Below are 20,249 nucleotides of genomic sequence, written 5' to 3'. Positions count from 1 at the left end.
GCGCTGCGTCGGGCCGGGCGGGGGCCGCGCTCCGCCGCTCGAGGCTGACGCCGATCCGCCGGCGCCGGCCACTGCCCGGACTGTGAGCCCCGCTCCCTCCCCGGCCCCGCGTAGTGCCACCCGGGCCCCTCCCGCAGAGTCGCCCTGCGAGCCAGGTCGATGGTGCACGTGAAGGTGTCGTGAACGGTTCGGGGTTCTCCGTCCCGCGAACCCTCGTGGAGCCTCGTGGAGCCCGTCAGACCGCCCTCACCGTGGCTGGTGCTGCGGGAAGGCCGCTGCTGGAGCTCTGTCCCGCGGTCCAGCACGAAGGTGCTGGGTGGCCGTATCTTACAGAAGAGGACGAGCATGGAGCATTCCATGTTTTAAAGTTGTTTTACTTCTGTTTTGTCCAGCCGAGTGGACAGCAACCACATTGAATCTTGATCTAATACACTAAGGCAGTTTTTGGTTTTTGATTCTGGAAAGTTAGGTTTTCAGACTACAGTAAGATAGAAGGATGGCATGGGTTGATTTTTTTTTTCTTTTGTTATGTCTTAAAGAATGAATTTTTCACAGGGCGCGGTGGCCCCCGCCTATAATCCCAGCGGCTGGGGAGGCTGAGGCAGGAGGATCGCGAGTTCAAAGCCATCCTCAGCAACTTAACTAGACCCTAAGCAACTCAGCGACACTCTATCTCTAAATTAGATATTTTTAAAAGGCTGGGGATGTTGCTCAGTTGGTTAAGTACCTCTGGGTTCAATTCCTGATACAAAAAAAAAAAAGAACTTTTCTCTCTTTGTGTCTATTCTTTTGGGAGAACACACCTTAGTTTTGTCTCCCTCCCTATTATCAGTGTTCCCTCCCTGGAATCAGTGTTTGACCTGTGTTGCATGTCCACATTGTAGAGGGCTGTTCTGGTTGTTAACATGTTCAGAGTCAGTAGTATAGTGAGTATATGTGAATTGGTATAGCACAGGTGAGTCCTCAGTCACTGAACTGTCGTGGACCTCCGTGTTTTTACATTGAAGAAGGAAGTTGGGTGGTCTTTGAATTCATTCCCAAGCTGAGTCATTCTTGCTTATCTATTAGGCAAACTTATCAGTTGACAGTTCACTAGCCAGAGAGTATGAGGGTGAAAAAGAGAGGCTGTAGCAATCTGCCTTAGAGTTGAAAGCTGTACCTTAGCACTCAGCGCTCCTCAAGGGAAGTCTATGTTCTTGAGGCTTCCATGTGGTCATTTTCATTCTACAAGCTGCCTGCACAGTCCTTGGGCCTTTAGAGTTTACATGGTGTGTAAAAGAGTAACCAGACAATAAACGAGTATACCTTGTTCTTGTGGAGTATATGGAGTATGAAGGAAAAGGAGGCAAAATCAGGGGAATAACGAGAAGGGAATGGAGGAGGGATGCATGTATGTGACTTGCTGCTTGGGGGGGAGGGGAGGCAGGCTTGTCAGGTGGAATAGCCAAGGCATTGCCTTAGGGTAGGTGCCGCTGGTGTGTTCTGTGTGCTCAGAGTGAAGAAGTGGTTAGTGAAAGGCAGTGCAATCCGAGGTAGGGCCTTGTAAGCCTGGGAAGGTGTCAGCTGCGTGCTGTGTTGTGTAACTGACCTATAAGGGTCACCAGACTTGTACAAGAATGACTAGAAAGGGACCTTGATGTGCCCAGCTTCATGTCCTGGCTTTGCAGAAACCAATTTTAACAAGTTTTCTACTATTAACTGCAAATTAATGGCAGAAACCAAATTTCAAGAAGGGGCGGGTAGCATGTACCTGTGATCCTAAGGACTTGGGAGGCTGAGGCAGTAGGATCACAAGTTCCAAACCTTGGCAATTTAGTGAGACCCTGTCTCAAAAAATAAAAAAGGCCTAGGGGTGTATTTTGGTGGTAGAATGCACTTGGGATCAATCCCTGGTGCCAAAAACAAATAAAAAAATCTGTATGTTTACATTTACAGTGAGAGCTACATTTGACCTGTTGTTTCCTACCAAATCACAGAACTAAATCATGATTTGAAACAGAGGAATTGGTTGTTTTATGAAGTTTTGGAGGCCCAAAGGGTCATATTTTCCTACCTCTAGGGTATACACCTCTCAGTATCTATGAAATTAGTTACTAGTGCCAAAATTGCTTCCTACTTTGAGATGGTCTTAGAGAAACCAGAGAAGATTTAGGAACCAGAATTGTCATTGCACACCTCCTGCTACCAGTTGTCTTAATTTTTGCTTTTCTGCCTACTTTCTTAGGCCAGGTTGTAAGGATTGGATGAAGTCACTAATACATATCTGGCCACTGTCCAGTAGTGACGTCTTGTACCTTTTGTCTGGATTCCCTGTTGACCCGCAGCTTTGGTTCCAGAGTAACGTCAGGGTAACATAGAGCCATTGTTTGTTGTTCAGTGTGTCATGTACCATCCTCAAAAAAGGTGCTGAGAGGACTTGCTGCAGCAGAAGTCCTTGTCCACCTGACACTCTTTACTCTTGATGATGTGACATCATCACCTTTTCTACCAGTCTTTCCTTTCTGAACTTGCTTGTTTAGGTTTACCCTGATTTTAATATCTTTTTTATGGCTTATTTTATTTTTTAGTCCACTGAGGCTGTTGATAGGATGTTTGGATAAATAAATTAGCACTTTACCAATTGGGGAATGGGTTTACTTTAGAGTGATAGTCTACAGAGCTTGCTTCTTCCTCACGTTGACAGCTGAAATAACATGGGTGTTATCACCTGTGGGTCTAGTTTCAGTATAATAAAATATTGGATACAATCCAAATTCTTCAGTTATGTTGGAATTTTGTTGAATACAGTTAATACTGGGTTATTGAATGTGCTTAAATTTTTGTTTTTTTTTTAAACAGTGTGTTGCCTTTTACTTTGGTAGTTTTTCTTGTGGCTTTTGAATTGAATTAATGAAAAATCTGAATTGCCTCTAGTTTTGTCCTTAACTCATGTATCAGGTAAGGTTAGCAGCTCATGGTAAAAATTGGCATTTTCTTCCCTGAGGGTTGAAGAAATACAGCGGTTCTAGAAAATTGTGTGCCTTCTTGACCTGACAGATATTAACCTCCTAGCTGATCAAAAATAAATCATAAGATTCTTTCAGTATTTTTTCCTTATTATTTTGTTTTTTTATAGTGCTAAGGATCAAACCTAGGGCCTCACACATGGTAGGCAAGCACTCTATCACTGAGATATATCCTCCTCAAATTTTCTTTTTTTCCCCCCAATTCTGAGGATTGAATCCAGGGCCTCGAACATGGTAAGCAAGGGCTCTACCTCTGAGTAACAACCTTAAACCTTTTTTTTTGTTTGTTTCTAGACAGGATCTTGCTAAGTTGCCCAGGCTGGCCTCCAACTTGTTATCCTCCGTCCTTCTCCTTCTGAGTAGCAGGGATTATAGGCATGTGCTTTCAGGCCCAGCCTCAGTATTTTAATTTTGTGAGATTTTGAGTCTTAGAATCATGTTTGGTTTTGAGCTGCATTAGTTAGGGTTAAGGCCTTATGCAAAAAATGGTGAGCTCCCTCCCCTGCTTTTGGATGCAGTAGCTGTAAAAATTCATCATGCATTTCTGCAGTGAATATACTTTATGTTTGTCCTGTTTCAACTGTTTTTTTTAAAATATTTATTTATTTATTTTAATGGGGTGCTGAGGATCGAACTCAGTGCCTCACATGTGCGAGGCTGGCACTCCACCACTGAGCTGCAGCCCCAACCCTCAACTAGATTTTTAATGCATATTTAAGCAGATAAAGAAGGGCAGCAAGCTGATACTCAGCCCACATCCTGTCTCTTGGAACCACTGTGAGGAAATGCTGCACTGTGTTGCAATGGCAGGTCATCTGCTAATTCTCTGTCCTCTTTCAGTGCCACCAGGGGATCCGTTGTCAGAAGCTGGCTCTGCAGGGGAGACTGGCGCCATTTTCCTGGTGGCTGTGTTCAGAACCATCCAAAGGTACTTGCCTGTCTTTTCTAAGTTAGCAATATGAGGTTTACAGGGACCAGTGAAGCTTCTTCAGAGTGTCTCCTCCCACAGTGACTAAGCAGGGAGCAAGGGGCATGACAACTAGGAGGTCCCCCTTGCCATCTTTCCTAGTTTGCATATTGAGCCACAATACATCATCTTCATGCCTTTACTGTTTTGATATCTAGAGAGACTGGAAAAAGAAACTCTTTTCAGAAGGAAGGTGCTTGGTGAATCTTTTGGAAGGCGTGGTAGTAAACCGTTATTTTGCATGTCTGATTTTGAGAGCCAGTCAAGCCTCGTATTTGAAAAGTAAACAGATGATATGATATGTAAGCTGTAGTCATCTTGGAGCACATTGAACCAGTTAGATCCCTGCTCTTCAGAGCAGGCTGTGGGCCCTGGCTTAGTGCTCTCAAAAGCACCTAGAGATCTGGCAGGGGCTCTCCAGCCCTATGTCAGTGTTAGGACCCTGGGCTGTGTGTTGAGTGGGGTAAGTAAGGAAGCAAGATTGAAGACAATGGCCCCATCCTGATTTGACTGTAGTGTTGCTTTTCTGAGTGGGACTTTTCTCTCAAAGTACTTCCCCTTCATTTTGTCTCTAAGGGTTTGAAAAATTCTTTAAGAGGAGTGGAAGAAACACAGATTCAGAAAAATCAACAGTGCCAAAAAAAGGTAAAAGGGTCAGTTTGGTAAATCAAAATAAAGGTTCATCAACATCTAAAAAAATATTAAAATTAAAAAAAATAAATTACATCATGGCTTGATGATGTGGATTGGTTTTTGGGATCAGTGTAGTCAGTATTTGTCAGATTTGTTTCTCCTGCAAAAAGTTTCCTGCTGCTGGATGCAAGACAGGAGAATCACAAGTTCAAAGCCAGCCTTGGCAATGGGCAAGGCGCTGAGCAACTCAGTGAGACCCTATTTCTAAATAAAATATAAAATAGGGCTGGAGAGTGGCTCAGTGGTTGAGTGCCTTTGAGTTCAATCCCTGGTACCAAAAATAAGTGTTCTGCCTAGGTACCTGTGAGCATTAAGTAGGAAGAGATGGGTAGAAGCATTATGGGAGGTGTGCCGACATGTTTTGCTATGAACAGAACATTGTTTGAAAACTTGTGTTTTGTCCTAAAATTTGTGCAAAATTTTACTCTCTCATGATTCATTCTGCCCTTCCTTGGGTCCTCCTGGCCTTCTCTAGTCTTGCATGGAATTGTTTTGGATTGTTGGTGTGGCAGTGTATATGGAAGGGGGGCTACCTGTGTCCTGGCTTGTTTTGTCCTGGAACTTGTATGATTGCTGTAGAAGGGGCTCACGGGAATCCACCTCTAATGTTATCTACTGTCACAGAATGTACCCACGGGTCCAGGTTTTCCTGAGAGATGAACTCTGCCTGAGGGGAGGTGGCCTGTGTTCTGGTTCTCTGGAGTAGGGACTACCTGTGCCAGCCTACCTCTTGCTTTTCTTTCTTCCTTCCTCTCCCCTAATTACAGCCATGTTTATTAGCTAAAAATGATTTGTCATTAAAGCTCAGGTCTGAAGCCAGCAAGGGCAAATTGGAGGGATTTTAGATGTATTGGAAGCTACTTCTCAGCAGTGTCTCCTGGCATCTTCCTTTTCCTGTCTGCTGTTTGTTTCTGAAAGGCGCCAGGGTAATTAAAATTTTATGATGGAAAACGTTACTCTGTTCTCTGAGTCCTCTTTCTGTGAAAAAGTGTATATAATTATTTTCTGAAGTCACACTTTGTTTTTTCCTAGAATCTGGTGAACTAAAGAATGCTGAGCCTGGAGGAGATGGAAACAAGAGAGGAGGGAGGCAGGATGACTTTGCCTGGTGGAAACGGATGCAGAAGGTTTGTGTGCATCTGAGTGTGCCAGACCCAGACACCTGTCACTTCTCCAGGGGTGCTGTTGCTGCATGACTGAGACTGCATCGCCCTTGTCTCAGTCTGTTCCTGCCATGACAAAATACTTTAGACTGGATGTTTTTTAAATAGCTTGAAATTTATTGTTCATAATTATGGAAGCTGGGAAGTACAGGGTCAAGGTGCTGGCAGGTCCAGAGTCTGGTGAGGGCTTGCCCTCAACTAATAGATCGTGGTGTCTTGAACATGACTTCCTTCAGTGGGACCAGTACTGTGTCCTCATGTGGTGGAAGGGACAGACTTCCCTCGTGCCCTTTAGTAAGAGCACTAATCTCATCCATGAAATTGGAGCCCTTGTGGTGTCATCACCAAGTCCCCATTTCTTACTGCCATCACCTTGGGGGTCGAATTCCAACACACAGAGATTAGAAGAAACGAACTTTTTAAAACGTGCCAAGATTTCTGTCTGCACTTTGAGAGTTGCAGGTAAGAGGACATGCTATGTGATGTTGCAGAGGCAGAGCTCTTGGTGGGTTTGCTGCTTCTCCTGGGGCCTCTGGTGAGCAGCAGGTTTGGTGTGCTGTTCACAGTGTGCAGGTCTTTCCTGCTGAGAGCAGCATCTGAGCTTCCCGCATGCCTGGTCCCCCTTGGGTACCATAGGAGGGCAGGGTTTGGTGACTGCAACATCTGAGAGGAGAGGTTTCCTTTTTCATGATGGCTCAAGGGTAGAGCTCTGGCTTAGCTGAGCCAGCCCTAGGTCTGATCTCCAGTATTGTGAAAAACAAACATACAATCAAAAGAGAGAAACACCTGCATTTAATTGCAAAATTTGTTATCTTTTCTTCCACAGGGCGAGTTCCCCTGGGATGACAAGGATTTCCGAAATCTGGCCATTCTGGGTGCAGGTGTATCTGTGGGATTTTTCTACTTCTATTTTCGAGATCCTGGAAAAGAGATCACCTGGAAACACTTTGTTCAGTATTACCTGGCCAGAGGTCTGGTGAGCAAACTTAGTCTGCCTGGGAAGGTGCTGTGGTGGTATGCCCTTGCAGGAGACAGGTGGTGCCCCAAGAGTCAGTCCTGCTGGTGGGTGTCCTTCATGGCTCAGTTTTGTTTTTCCAGGAGATACCCCAGCAGAACAGCACATCATGATGTCTTCTAAGACAGTCCTGTTTGTCTACTGATCTTTGACTTTTGTTCTCATTCCTGATTGGGGTTTTTTTCCTTTCTCCTTACTTTCTGCTGCCAGCCACCCCTTGACAGTGGACTGTGGCTTGGTGACTGCAGAGGAGCATGTGGCACCAGCAGAGCCTCTCTTGTGTGTTTTTCCCTTGGGGTGCTGAGTTGGGTGAAGTACTGCTCAGGCCTCAGTGTAAACCCTGTGTGAGTAAGTGCCTTCCCTCTGTTGCCCTCAGAAGAGTGTTGGCTGGACCCAGGCATTATTAAGAGCTGAAATTTTGTTTGATGAAACTCCTGTTTCCCATTAAGGTTTGTGGCCACAGCCTTTGTGTCTAACCACAGGGCACCTGCCTATCTTCAGAGAGGCCCTTGGCAACTCTCCCTATGGTGGAAGGGGACAGAGCTGCTGCAGCCCTTCCCTGTCTGTGGATCTTCTACCTGTAGGTGTGGCTGTGAGGGGGGTGAGACAAGTGTGGTGAGCCCAGGATGCCTTTCTGTGCATGGACTGGACTGCTCTCAGCACTTCCTTGAAGTCTTTTCCAAGTGTCTGACCTGACAGTGATGTGTTATTGTGGTGGGAAGGTTTGTAGGATTGAACATGTTCACCTTAGTCACATGGCCCTAAGTCCTTGCTTTTGGAGCAGTGACGATATTGTTGCTGCATGTGAGAATACACATTGTGCCCTCAAGTTGCTTCTCTCGGATTGCTTCTCTGAGGGTCAGGCTAGCCTGCTGTGTGGTTGTGTGTGGTGGTGACCACAACTGGGGAGCCTGCAGGACTGCATTTCCACTCTGCTTGGCACTGCTTCCCTGTGCTGCCTTTAGCTGGCTGAACAGGGTGGGTCTGAATCAGTTGGGTTTAAGACTCTGCTGTAAGACTTATTCCTATTTCTTTTGGGTTTTTAAGCCAATCTGGCATGATAGTGCTCAGATATACCAGATTTTAGAAACTAGTCTTGAATTGTTTCCTGTTGATTAAAATGGAAATGAATTCAGGAAAACAAAGCTTGTACTGAACTGTGAGTGTGTGTGGGTGCAGATGGGCCTGGGCTGAACTGCCCAGGGTCTGCCTGAATGTCCTGCTTGGCCTAAGCCCTCTGGTTCTCTCTCCCAGGTGGACCGGCTGGAGGTCGTGAACAAACAGTTCGTTCGTGTCATCCCTTCCCCTGGGGCGTCTTCTGAGGTGAGGGCTAGGTTTCAGGCTGGGTCTCCACACATGGCTTCCCCTCCCCCAGTGACATAAAATACAGTTTTAATTTTTTTTTTTACTAAGATGCTTCCCCTGGTGTCCAGCAATCCCTGTTGATGTGATGGTTTATGTCATTGACCTGTGCACAGTCTTGCTTTCCAAGCAGGATAGGAACTCTTATGAGACTATAACCATGGTTCAGTTTTGCCAAGTAACATGTGAGAACCACTTGTCAAGGTTTGGGAAGAGGAAAGAATAAAAAGACAAAGACAGAAGGTCAAAGGCAGACCTCAGGCAGTTATCACAGCATTTCATCTAGAACTTAAAGCCTGTAATTTTGTGGGATCAGAAATGAGGGAATGTCTGCTGTTTGTGTAGTTACCATTGGAGCTTGCCACAGGGTGGGATTTGTCCATGTGTGGAGATAGGGGCTAGGAGAAGAGGCTTGGTTGGAAGAGAAGTTGGTAAATGGGAATGCAAGCTGTGGACAGGTGTGTGTGTGTGTGTGTGTGTGTGTGTGTGTGTGTCAGGGCGAGTCTCAGGGGAACACAGGGGTGCGCCTAAACTTGCTCTTGGTCTCTGCAGAGGTACGTGTGGTTTAACATCGGCAGTGTTGACACCTTTGAGCGGAACCTGGAATCTGCTCAGTGGGAACTGGGGATTGAGCCAACCAACCAGGTTGCTGTGGTCTACACCACTGAGAGTGACGGGTGAGTGGCACGGGTGAGGTGGACATGAGACACTTTATTCTTGGGCCTTTGATTCTGAACACAAAACAAATAGTGTTGAATCTCTTTTGGAATTTTTTTCCCCCAAGTATGTCATAGTGGGCTGGGGATGTGGCTCAAGCGGTAGTGCGCTCGCCTGGCATGCGTGCGGCCCGGGTTCGATCCTCAGCACCACATACAAACAAAGATGTTGTGTCTGCCGAAAAAAAAAAAAACTAAAAAATAAATATTAAAATTAAAAAAAAAAAAAAAGTATGTCATAGTATCTGCTAATCTTTACAGTGTCTGTAGTAAAAGAGTATATATTCATTTGGTCTGGCTTAATTTTTAAAATTTTGTATTTATTTTTTTGAGGTGGAGTCTTGCCCAGGCAGATCTCAAACTTCTGGGCTCAAGAGATCTTCCTGCCTTAGCCTTCCAGTTAACTGGGTTGCAGATGCATGCCATGGTTTAGCTTAGGTCTTAATGAGAAGAGAATTGAAGCAAAGAAATATTTATCTAGGTAACCTTTGAAAAGCATTAAATGGGAAGAAGAAGACAAAGATGCTCTGTGTTGTAGCACATTACTATAGTGCAGATTCCACTGTGCAATAGAACCCTTTGGGAGTTCTTTGAAGGTGTGCTGCGATCCCTGCACCCTGACTCCCACTGAACCGTTGAGTCAGAAGTCCAGGTGAGCAGTCTCTGCTCACTTGCACACAGACAGACTTGCTTCCCACAGATCCTGCATCAGCTTGCTCTCTGAACCTGCATTCCGCCCCCAGTGTGTTCCTGCCGTGCTTGTGGACTTGAGGGCAGGCCCATCTCTAATGCTCCTGTGTGCATCCCCGGACAGCACACAAGTGTTGTCCTGCTCTCCTATTTACTACACAGGGACATGATTGCTCTGGCCCTTCCTCCAGCTTGGAAACTGAATGGGTAGAGTCTGAGCTCAGGACCAGCTTTAGCCAGGAGGGTATGAAGAGTCGGTGTGGTGATGGCTTAGTTGGTTTCTTCTAGACAGGGCAGAGTGGGAATTGCAGTGAGGACGAGGAAGGTGAGTGCCATACCATTTTTTGCTGCTGTGACAGAAGACCAGAGAGTGGGTAATTTGTAAAGAAAATAAACTGTCTTACAGTCTGGAGTCCAAGGCTGAAGGGCCATCTGGGCAAGGGTCTTTGCTGCATCATAATGTGCTGGGGAGAGAGGATGAGAAGGAGGGTAGGACTGAACTTTGCCATTTTTATGACTGACCCATCCCCCAGAACTAACCCACTTTTGTTGTGGTGACCTTCATCCCTTCATGAGGGCCCAGCCCTCACCATCAGTTGCCTCTTGAATGGCCTTCGCCTTATTCAGTTAGGTTCCAACGTGAGTGTGGGAGACGACATTCACACCATAGCAGTGAGGCAGACAGGGCTCTGGAGGTGACTTACAAGTGCTGGTGGGAGGCCTGCGGGGCCTCAGTTTCCTGGTGCAGCTCCTGAGTGTTCCTTGGGGTGCTGCGTATGGCTGACTGGGGTTTTGTTCTTACTGGCTCAGTTGCCAGGACTACTGGTTTTATGGGGGCCTATTTTCTTGGAGTTGAGGTGTGTTCTAGGAGCTGACAGTGACTAGAGCCACCTTGAGGGGTGGTGGGATTGGGCCTCTGGAGAGTGTAGGAGCAAGCATTGTGCTGTGATGGGACTGGTCTGTGGACCTCACCTGTGAGGAGCTACATGAGGTCTGCAGCTCCTCCTGAGGGAGACGTGGGTCGGGGCAGCAGTGCTGTTAGAACTGGGGAGGCCGAATTTATAGACAGACCTTGACACTCTTCAAGAAGAAACTGCCCTTTTGTGCAGCAAATTCTAGAGTGGGTTACTCTTCCTGCTGAAGGTGATGCTGCTGACGTGATGAATGGTCTCCTTGGTTCTCAGCTCTTTCCTGCGAAGCCTGGTGCCTACTCTTCTCCTGGTTGGCATCCTGCTCTATGCTGTGAGAAGGGGTCCAATGGGGGCCGGGCGCAGCGGACGAGGAGGGGGCCTCTTCAGCGTTGGTGAGACAACAGCCAAGATCCTAAAGCACAACATCAATGTGCGGTTTGCAGATGTGGCTGGCTGTGAAGAGGCCAAACTGGAAATTATGGAGTTTGTGAATTTCCTGAAGAACCCCAAGCAGTATCAGGACTTAGGAGCCAAAATTCCAAAGGTACTGATTTCAGAAAACGGTCATGCTCTGAGTTCCAAGTCAAAGCCAAAGATTGCTGTTGTTCAGAGAATGAATATCAGACAAATGATTTTTCCTTGAGTTTATATTTTACTAATAACAATAGAGGATGGAAATTTGTAGGACAGAACAGTAAAAATCCTCTTATCTTGTATACAGAGATATGATAAATTGTGGTATAAAGGTGTATTAAGAATTGTAATACAAAAAACAATAATTAAAAAAAAATCCTCTTATCTGTCAGACTTGAGACCACAAGTCCTAAAATTCTATAACGTTAGGTCTATGAAATGGACATAGGAATATGTGTGATTTTTTTTTTTTGTTTCTTTTTTTGAAATTTAAAACACAAGTGTACATTCCTTTACTGGTCTTCATTTAGAGCCAGTCATTGCTTTGAGTTTAGTTCCAGGGATCAAAATCCTTTGTTAAACTGGGTGTGGTGGCACATGCCACGTGTGGTGGCACTGCAGTCTGAGGCAGTACCTGTGTATTTTCGTGCATTCTGTCATACTTTTCTTATCTATGCAGCTCAGGAGGCTGAAGCAGGAGGATCTGAAGTTCAAAGCCAGCCTCAACAATTTAGCGAGGCCCAAGCAACTTAGTGAGGCCCTGTCTCTAAATAAAATATACGAAGGGCTGGGGATGTGGCTTAGTGGTTGAGTGCCCCTGAGTTCAATCCTCCCCAGTTGCACCTCTGTTGAATTGTCCTGTGTGAACCACATCTTTTCTTTTCTTACCAGGGATTGAACCCAGGGACATTTAACTATTGAGCCACATCCCCAACCTTTTTTCTTTTTTATTTAGAGACCGGGTCTCGCTGAGTTGCTTAGGGCTTTGCTAAGTTGCTGAGGCTAGCCTTGAACTTGAGATCATCCTGCCTCAACCTCCCAAGTTGTTGGGGTCACAGGTGTGTGCCACCATGCCTGGCTGAACCACATATTTTCTGCAAGTTTGTTTTTCTCAGTAGAAGCAAGAACTTACTTAGGTGCAGTCTGAGGCAGTATCTGTGTATTTTCGTGCATTCTGCCATACTTTTCTTATCTATGCAACGTGAAAACATTTTATAAGACAATTTTCCTTTATTCTTTAATTATTCAGAGCTTTCGCCTTACTTTATTTACTTTTTTTAAAAAAACCTCTTTTTAGTTATATATGAACACAATGTCTTTATTTTGTTTATATATGTGGTGCGGAGAATCGAACCCAGTGCCTCACACATGGAAGGCAAGTGCTCTGCCACTGAGCCACAGCCCAGCCTTCACCATAGATTTTGAAGGAGTTTTAAAAAACTCTGTTTTGTTAGTTTGTGTAATATCAAATTACAGAGTTAAAACAAGTAGCCTCCGTGGTCAGGTTTGGGAGCAGACACAGCTCTCTGGAAGGCTGGTGGACAGCACAGTGCAGGAGTATGCAGCCACACAGTGGTGTATCCTAGGGCTGGTGGCAGCCTGGGTGTCCTGAGAGGAAACTGCCCTGGCAAAGCTGGCTGCAGTACAGAGGGCCAGTCTGTCCACTGGTGCCTTTGTGTGGTCATGGACCCATTTAGGGCTCGATGGAAGCTTGGATTTTTTTACCAGGAAGATTGGTATCCTGTGTGGTCACAGAAACTTCAAGTCCTCTCTGCTTTTCTGGACCAGGCTAGAAATTCCTGGTTGAGGTGGTGCTTAGATGACACTTAGGCCCTTTCAGTAGCTTTGTGTTCCCCCAATTCCTCCCACAAATTGGGCACCACTGGACAGTTTGTTGTGATTAATATACAAAAAGATTAGCAACCATTGTGAACCAGGGATTCCAACCAGGACACTGGATGTGTCTGTTTTACAGTTGGTGTGTGTTGGGGCCGGAAAGCATGTGGGTGTGGCAGGTGCAGAATGGTTGCCTTCTGCTTCCTGGTGGAACTTTGCCAAGTCACCACCCAGCTGCTTTGCACCTCTGTTGACAGCCAGGTGCTAGAGTGGGTGTGTCTCACACTTATTTTATATGGTTTGATCTGGGTGTTTGGATTTACTGGGGAAAATGTGTCTGATGGAAGGAGTGGGTAAAGGAGTCAGGTTCCAAGGGAGGCCTCTCACCCCAAGTATGAGTCCCCCTTCTCGGCCAGGCTGGGCTCCTGCGAGTGGAAGCTTCTGTCAGCCTGTGTGCTACATTATAGGCTGGTTTTCCCAAATCATCACTGCCCCCTGCTGGGAGTCTGTCATGAAGAATTGACTACACTCACATAGATGTGTTTCCTGCGCACAGGAATAGGACATGGCATGCCATGGATATATCCTGCCCCTAGAATGTTCTTATGCCTGCAGGGATGGCTCCTGAGACTTTGTGTCCTGTCCCATGGCATATAAAGATCATCCATGTCATGGGCTATTATGTATCAGACCCATATGTGCCATGGAAAAGGAAGTGCTCTGTGACCACATTTGGAGGACGCAGGGCTCCACATCTTATGGGTTTAACAGCTGGATGTGGTGTTCACGCCTGTAATCCAGCAACTCTGGAGGCTAAGGCAGGAGGATCACAAGTTCAAGAGCAGCCTGGGCAACTTAGCAAAACCCTGTCTCAAAATAAAAATGGGCTAGGGGTGTGGCTCAGCAGTAGAGTACCTCTGGGTTCAATCCCCAGTACCACAAAACAAAAACAAAAACAAAACAATAAAAAAAGATCTGATAGCAACCCAGCATTCTTCTTATTGGTACTAGGGGTTAAACCCGGGGCACTTTACCACTGAGCCACATCCCCAGCCCATTTTATTTTTCATTTTGAGTCAGGGTCTCACTGAGTTGCTTAGGGCCTTGTTAAGTTGCTGAGGCTGGCTTTGAACTTGTGGTCCTCCTGCCTCAGCCTCAGAATGCCACCATGCCCAGCTGCAATCCAGCATTCTTGACTAGAAATGGAGCAGTCCATCCCCACCCTGTAATTGTCCTTTCAGTTTTCAGATATAACTGTAATCCATGAAATAAACATGGAGTTGTGTGGCAGGGACGTGAATTAGTATCGTGTTTTGTTTTGTTTCCAGTATTGGGGATCAAACCCAAGGAGCTTTACCACTGAATCACATCCCAGCCCTTTTTATGTTGAGATAAGGTCTTGTTAAGTTGTTGAGGCTGGCCTTGAATCTGTGACCCTCTTGCTTCAGGCTCCTGAGTAGTTTTTGGATTACAGTTGTGCCACTGCCCTGGTGTGAATTGAATTTAAATCTTAAGCTTGAATAGAAAAAGGTAAGGAAAAGGTAGAAGAGCACATTGAACACAAAGATGTCCAACCTGAATACCTGGAGAAGTGCCTTCAAAGAGATCTGTGCCCTGCAGACCAACAAGGCAGCACAGCTGGATAGTCTTGCTGTGGCACAGTTCCGCCAGATTGCCCTTGTGGTTCACGCCTGGTGGGCTGAGAGCAGCTTGGTGGTCACCCCCACAGAATGTATTCCGGCCTTTGACCCAACAGCTCTGCTTCTGGAGTTCTACCTGTAGGAAGCGTTAGGTCGCAGGCCTCCCATGTTCCATGTTACAGATTTCTAGTCAGAGCTGAGTGGGAAGTGGGGTTCATGTTGCATCTGTTCCCTGTGAGAGCCAAGTGTCTCTTGTTTGTTGCAGGGAGCCTTGCTCACAGGTCCACCCGGTACTGGCAAAACACTTCTTGCCAAGGCGACTGCAGGAGAGGCCAGTGTGCCCTTTATCGCTGTGAATGGATCCGAGTTCCTGGAAATGTTTGTCGGTGTTGGACCAGCAAGGGTAGGTGAAAGGGTGATCAGCTTCAGAAGGTGCCAGCCGCTTCTTGACGAGGACTGGTCACCTTGTTAGCAACAGACTGTGTGACGCTGACAACAAGCTGAGTGCATCCCACCTGTACGAGCAGCAAGGACAGGGTCAAGGATGTGTTGCCACGCTGTGTGTGTGTGAGTAGCAAAATAGACTCTGGGTTCCTCTTCTAGGTTCGTGACATGTTTGCAATGGCCCGTAAAAACGCTCCTTGTATCTTATTTATTGATGAGATCGATGCAATTGGCAGGAAGCGAGGCCGCGGGCACCTTGGAGGCCAGAGCGAGCAGGAAAACACGCTGAACCAGATGCTCGTGGAGATGGATGGTGAGTGGACCCTTAGCAGGAGGCCCTCCTCTAGCCTCTTGTTTCTGGAAGGGTGCTCCTCGGAAGAGAATCCCCAATGCCTCTATTTTAAGGAAGGCTACTCTCAGGCACACAGTGGAGAAGGCCGTATGGATCCATGTAGCGGCCCCCACTGTGCAGGGGCAGAGTGAGGCAGATGCGCTTCTCTGGGTGGGGGAAAATCAGCTGAGGAGACCAAGCAGACGAATGTCAGTCACACCACGGATGGAGCAGAAACAGCCGTGCTCTTCCTGCTTGGTGTCTTGTCGTTCCCCCCCCCCCCCGACTACCTGGGTGTTTCCTTCTCGGGAAGGTATGTTTAACATATAAGCCAGGTGTTTCTTTTTCTTCTGTTTTGTTTTTTCATACAACTGGGGCATTCTAGTACTGAGCTACATCCCCAGTCCTTTTTATTGTTTTATTTTGAGACAGGGTCTCAGTAAGTTGCCCAGGCTGACCTCAAATTTGTATCTTCCTCCCTCAGCATCTTTGGGAGTTTTGGTTACAGGGTGTCACTGTGCCCAACTTATGCCATTTTTTTGAATTTGGAAAAGCTTTCATTGGCTCTTTGGCTTCAAAGGTTAGAGGGTCAGGTTGGGTCCCTAAGACCACCCCTGACTTTGATTTTTTTTCCAGAGTCACAAGCTGATCCTGTAGTTGAAAAGCTGTGTTTCTTCACAGTGAAAGTACGTGCAACAAAACCAACCAGGAGGGCCAGGTGCGGTCAAAACCTGTAATCCCAGCGGCTTTGGAGGCTGAGGCGGGAGGATCAAGAGTTCAAAGACAGACTCAGTAATTTAGCACAGCCCTATGCAACTTAGCGAGATTCTGTCTCAAAAAAGGGCTGGGGATATGGCTCAGTGGTTAAGTGCACTTGAGTTCAATCCTTAGTACCAAAAAACAAAACAAAACAAAAAAAAAACCAAGGCGGAAGGTACATTGGGCAGGTCTAGGGGTCTAGGGGAGGCCAGGCACAGCTTCCAGAGTCCTCCAGAATGTGACAGCACGTTGAAGTGGTGTTGACCTGGGAGCCGGTGAGAGACTCAAGGCTCTAGGGTTTCACTGGGTGCTGGTCATGTGGGCACCCTTTGTCTGGCACATAACAGGATGCTCCAGAGGAGGGCAGGTGTTCATAGACCACATTGTTGCAATTTGGGTACAGGGAACTTGTCTTGCCAGGGGATGGTGGGAATGCTCCTAGAGACCCATCCCCCAGGGATCGGCTATTTGCTGATGTTAGAGGTGGCCCTGTCTGAGGATAGCAGTGACGCCTGGGTTCCTATTTTTCTGTGTAGGCCAAAATTGCTTCCAAAGTCTTTTATTGTCTTCAGAGTCTAACAGCAAATGTGCTCTCTTCTGGAGGGCTGGACTGGAGAGGACTGTGGGCAGGAGTGGGTGGACGCCTTGCCACCATCCTGTGCCTTCTTCCTTGGTTAGCATCCCTGTTCTTTGCTCCTCCTCGCCCACCCTTGGGTAGTGCTGCACTGTGGTCTTGCTGAGCATCATGTGGGGTTGGGCAGGGGGAACCAGGAATGAGTGGTGAGGAGATCCAGGTGCTGGGACTTCCCACAACCCTGAGGTGGGCTGTAGAGTCTTCAGTTAGCTGAGGCATATCTGGCTTCCTGCTGGCAGAGAGGCACTCAGCTGACACAGGAGGGGACAGACTGCCAGGAGCCAGGGTGAGTGACACTGCCCAGGAAGCAGAGAGGATCCTCAGTCAGGTTGGGCCAGCCAGCTGGGCAGGGCCTCCTGCCTGCCTGATAGCCCTTGCAGTGTGGTGTGGAGTGAGCAGAGGGAAGCAGCAAGGGAAGGAGATGTGCTGGCCTGGGTCTTCCTTGGGCTCACCTGGTTCTCTCTCCAGGGTTCAACTCTACCACCAATGTGGTGGTGCTGGCTGGCACCAACCGCCCTGACATCCTTGATCCAGCCCTGACGCGGCCCGGCCGGTTTGATCGCCAGATTTACCTTGGTGAGTTGCTTAGGTACCTGGGTTTGATCCTCAGCCTCTGGGGTTAAAAATTGGGTAGATTGTTCGCTGCATATTTGGAGACAATTTTGATGGGGATCCTGAAGTAAGTAAGATAATATTTTGAAAATGTGGAGATACTCAACTACCCCATGGTGCTGCTGTGTTATTATGTCAAAATGTCACTGCAGTGCATGTAGGTGGGCATTATGTAGCAGATTTGTACTCTCCAGCTTTTGTTTTTGTACCATATTATAAAAAATAGTTTAGAAGACAAAGAGTTTGTACCTCGCCCTTCACCCTGACAACACGCTGGGACACTAGTCCATGTGGGTGCTCTGGGCAGCAGGGCAGTGCTCATTTTCCTTGCTGTCTGGTTGGTTACATGGCCTGGAACTGGATTTAATATTGGTCAAGGCGGTTAGGGTGTTTCATTGAGCTGAAGAGCTAAACACACATGCACTTTGATCTGTCCTGCCATTGCACCCTGGCTCCAGCCAGATGACAGTGGCAGAGTGTGCTCCTGGCTGGCCTTGCAGTTGTGTGAGGTGACTGTTGGGGACCCGACTCTGAAGTCCAGTGAACACAGAGCTTGTGTGTGTCTCCCTGTTTCTTCACTAGGCCCCCCTGACATCAAAGGCAGGTCCTCCATCTTCAAGGTCCACCTGCGTCCTCTCAAGCTGGATGAGAGCCTCAGGAACGATGCCCTGGCAAGGAAGCTGGCAGCACTCACTCCAGGCTTCACTGGTGAGTGTTGCTGGGCTGAACTGCACCCGCCAGGAGCCAAGTACGCCCAGCTGATGGCAGTTGGCAGGTGTTTTCTGTGCCTTCGTATTTGGTCCTGGCAACTGTCCACTCTGGTCTGTAGAACGTTGAACCTGTTAAGACATTCAAAGGCCTTGGGGATCTTCTCCCCACAGCCTATTGGTGCCCGCTTGAGTTTGTTTTTAATTCTGTTCAGACTTAGTAAGGAACGAAAAGTGGAGTGAAGACACATCACACTTTGGGATGCTTCCTCTATGTTTCTGTAGCAGAAACCCAGTCTCTTGTGATAACATTCTTATTTTCCTGCCAGAGTGGTCTGAACCCTAGGCATGGGTGCGGACCTTTCAAAGGGCTTCCTGCCTACTCACCCCTGTGAGCAGCCTTTTGTAAGCTTTAGTGCCTCATCAGATTTGAGCAGTCAGAGGAGAACCAGAGAAATTGGAGCTACGGCAAAGGAAGTTAACCACTCCATAGAGCGGAAAGGAACAAGAGTGAAAAGCAAAGCCTAAGGGCCTGTGGTGCATTGCTGCAAGGACCAGCATGCGTTGTGGAAATTCCAGGACAGTCGAGGGCCTGGGGCAGAAAGAAAGTTCAGAGCAATAGTGGTTCAGAACTTCCCAAGCTGGATAAGACCTGAACCTGCACATCTGAGAAACTCTGAACTCAGAAGTATGAATAGGTTCAGAAGAGATCCAGAGAGACACATCATAATCCATCTGTTAAAAGCCAAACATGAGAGAGTCTTGAAAGCAATAGGAGAGACAGACATGGAATGAAGGAGTCACAGCCAGCTTCTCTTCAGGAACTGTGTAGGCCAGAAGGCACTGACAAGAGGTACCGGGTGCCAGAAGAAAATGTGTCATGGGGCTGGGGTTGTGGCTCAGTGATGGGGCATTTACCTATCACGTATGAGGCACTGGGTTCAGTCCTCAGCACCTCGAAAAAATAAATTAATGGGCTGGGTTGTGGATCAGTGGCAGGGCGCTTGCCTAGCATGTGTGAAGCACTGGGTTTGATTCTCAGCGCCACATATGAATAAATAAAATAAAGGTCCATTGACAACTAAAAAAAAAATTAAAAAAATAATAAAACTCAGGTTTTGTGTCCACCTACAACTAAAAAAAAATTGAAAGAAAAATTGGTCAGCTGAGAATTCTATATCTATATCAAGAATGAAAGAGGAACTGTTACGTTGTAGATTTTAAAGACAATGAAGGAGTTTACTAGTAGGCCTCCCCTGTGAGAAATGTTGGAGGAAGCTTCAGGCTTTAGGTTAGCAATGACAGTGACTGAAGTCATGTGAAGAAGTGGCACTAGCAAAGGAGGATAATCAAGGCCAGTATTGTTAGGGTTTATAGTTTTTTTATAGCATTTAAAAAACAAATGCATGAAACTCATTATAGATGAATGCTAATGAGCACACAGTGTATAAAGATGTGGTCTGTGAACATTATGCACAGGGGGAAGGAGGAGACATAGCGGACAGAAGTTGAAATTCAAGTAGAACTATAGAGGACCCCTTGTAAAAGGGCAAAGTGGGACTCTCACTGCCCTATTTCAGAACTTCTCATAGAAGTGTGGCAAACAACAGTGTGGTCCTGGTACAAGGATAGACATAGACCACTGAATGGAGTTAAAAGTCCAAATGGGGGGGGGGGAGTCCAAATAGAAACCCACCTGTGCATTTATGGTCAGCTGGTTTTTGACAAAGGTGCCAAGAGCATTCTGTGGGGAAAAGATTAGTCCCTTCTACAGAAGTCCTGGGACTACTGGATTTCCAAGGAGGTGTTAGACCCCTACCTGACATCATATTGAAAAACAAGCTCAAAGTGGATAAAACATATTTAAGAGCCAAGAGTGTCGTAATTTGTGACAGCTAAAAAGCAGAGCCACCTCGGTGTCCACTCATGGTGAGCAGATGAAGAACAAGGGCATAGGAAAGGACGCTTTCATCTGTAAAGAAATGAAGTACCCAGCTGGGCACAGTGGCACACGCCTATAATCCCAGCGGCTGGGGAGGCTGAGACAGGAGGATCGTGAGTTCAAAGCCAGCCTCAGCAGTGGTGAGGCTCTAAGCAACTCAGTCTTTAAAATAAAAGACCCTGTCTTTAAAATAAACACAAAATAGGGCTGGGGATGTGGTTCAGTGGTTGAGTGCCCCTGAGTTCAATCCCCTGTATCAAATAGAAAAAAGAACAAGAAATGAAGTACCCGTATTTGCTACAGCATAGACGGAGCTGTAAAATGTGCTCAGTGAAGGATGCCAGGCACAGAAGAGCCACATCTGACATGACCCCAGTGATAGGAAATGCTGAGAATGCAGATCCGTGG

The 20,249-nt window shown here is 46.9% G+C and overlaps 1 protein-coding gene across 1 annotated transcript in view; it reads left to right on the top strand.

Moving 5' to 3' along the window:
• The first annotated feature begins 698 nt into the window (after nt 1-698).
• Nucleotides 699-20,249, top strand: part of LOC107150796 (AFG3-like protein 1) — a 23,940-nt gene continuing 4,389 nt past the window's right edge. Inside the window, 12 exon segments of the mRNA XM_015495917.2 lie at nt 699-2,348; nt 3,846-3,933; nt 4,549-4,617; nt 5,698-5,792; nt 6,655-6,804; nt 8,098-8,166; nt 8,758-8,882; nt 10,796-11,066; nt 14,678-14,815; nt 15,016-15,169; nt 17,049-17,156; nt 17,775-17,900. Coding sequence (XP_015351403.2) covers nt 2,244-2,348; nt 3,846-3,933; nt 4,549-4,617; nt 5,698-5,792; nt 6,655-6,804; nt 8,098-8,166; nt 8,758-8,882; nt 10,796-11,066; nt 14,678-14,815; nt 15,016-15,169; nt 17,049-17,156; nt 17,775-17,900 — 1,498 coding nt within the window. The 5' untranslated portion in view covers nt 699-2,243.

The sequence above is a fragment of the Marmota marmota genome, unplaced genomic scaffold (assembly GCF_001458135.2).
Source record: "Marmota marmota marmota unplaced genomic scaffold, marMar, whole genome shotgun sequence".
Classification (NCBI taxonomy): domain Eukaryota; kingdom Metazoa; phylum Chordata; class Mammalia; order Rodentia; family Sciuridae; genus Marmota; species Marmota marmota.
Note: the sequence above shows the minus strand (reverse complement) of the source record. Positions and strands in the feature narration are given on the sequence as shown.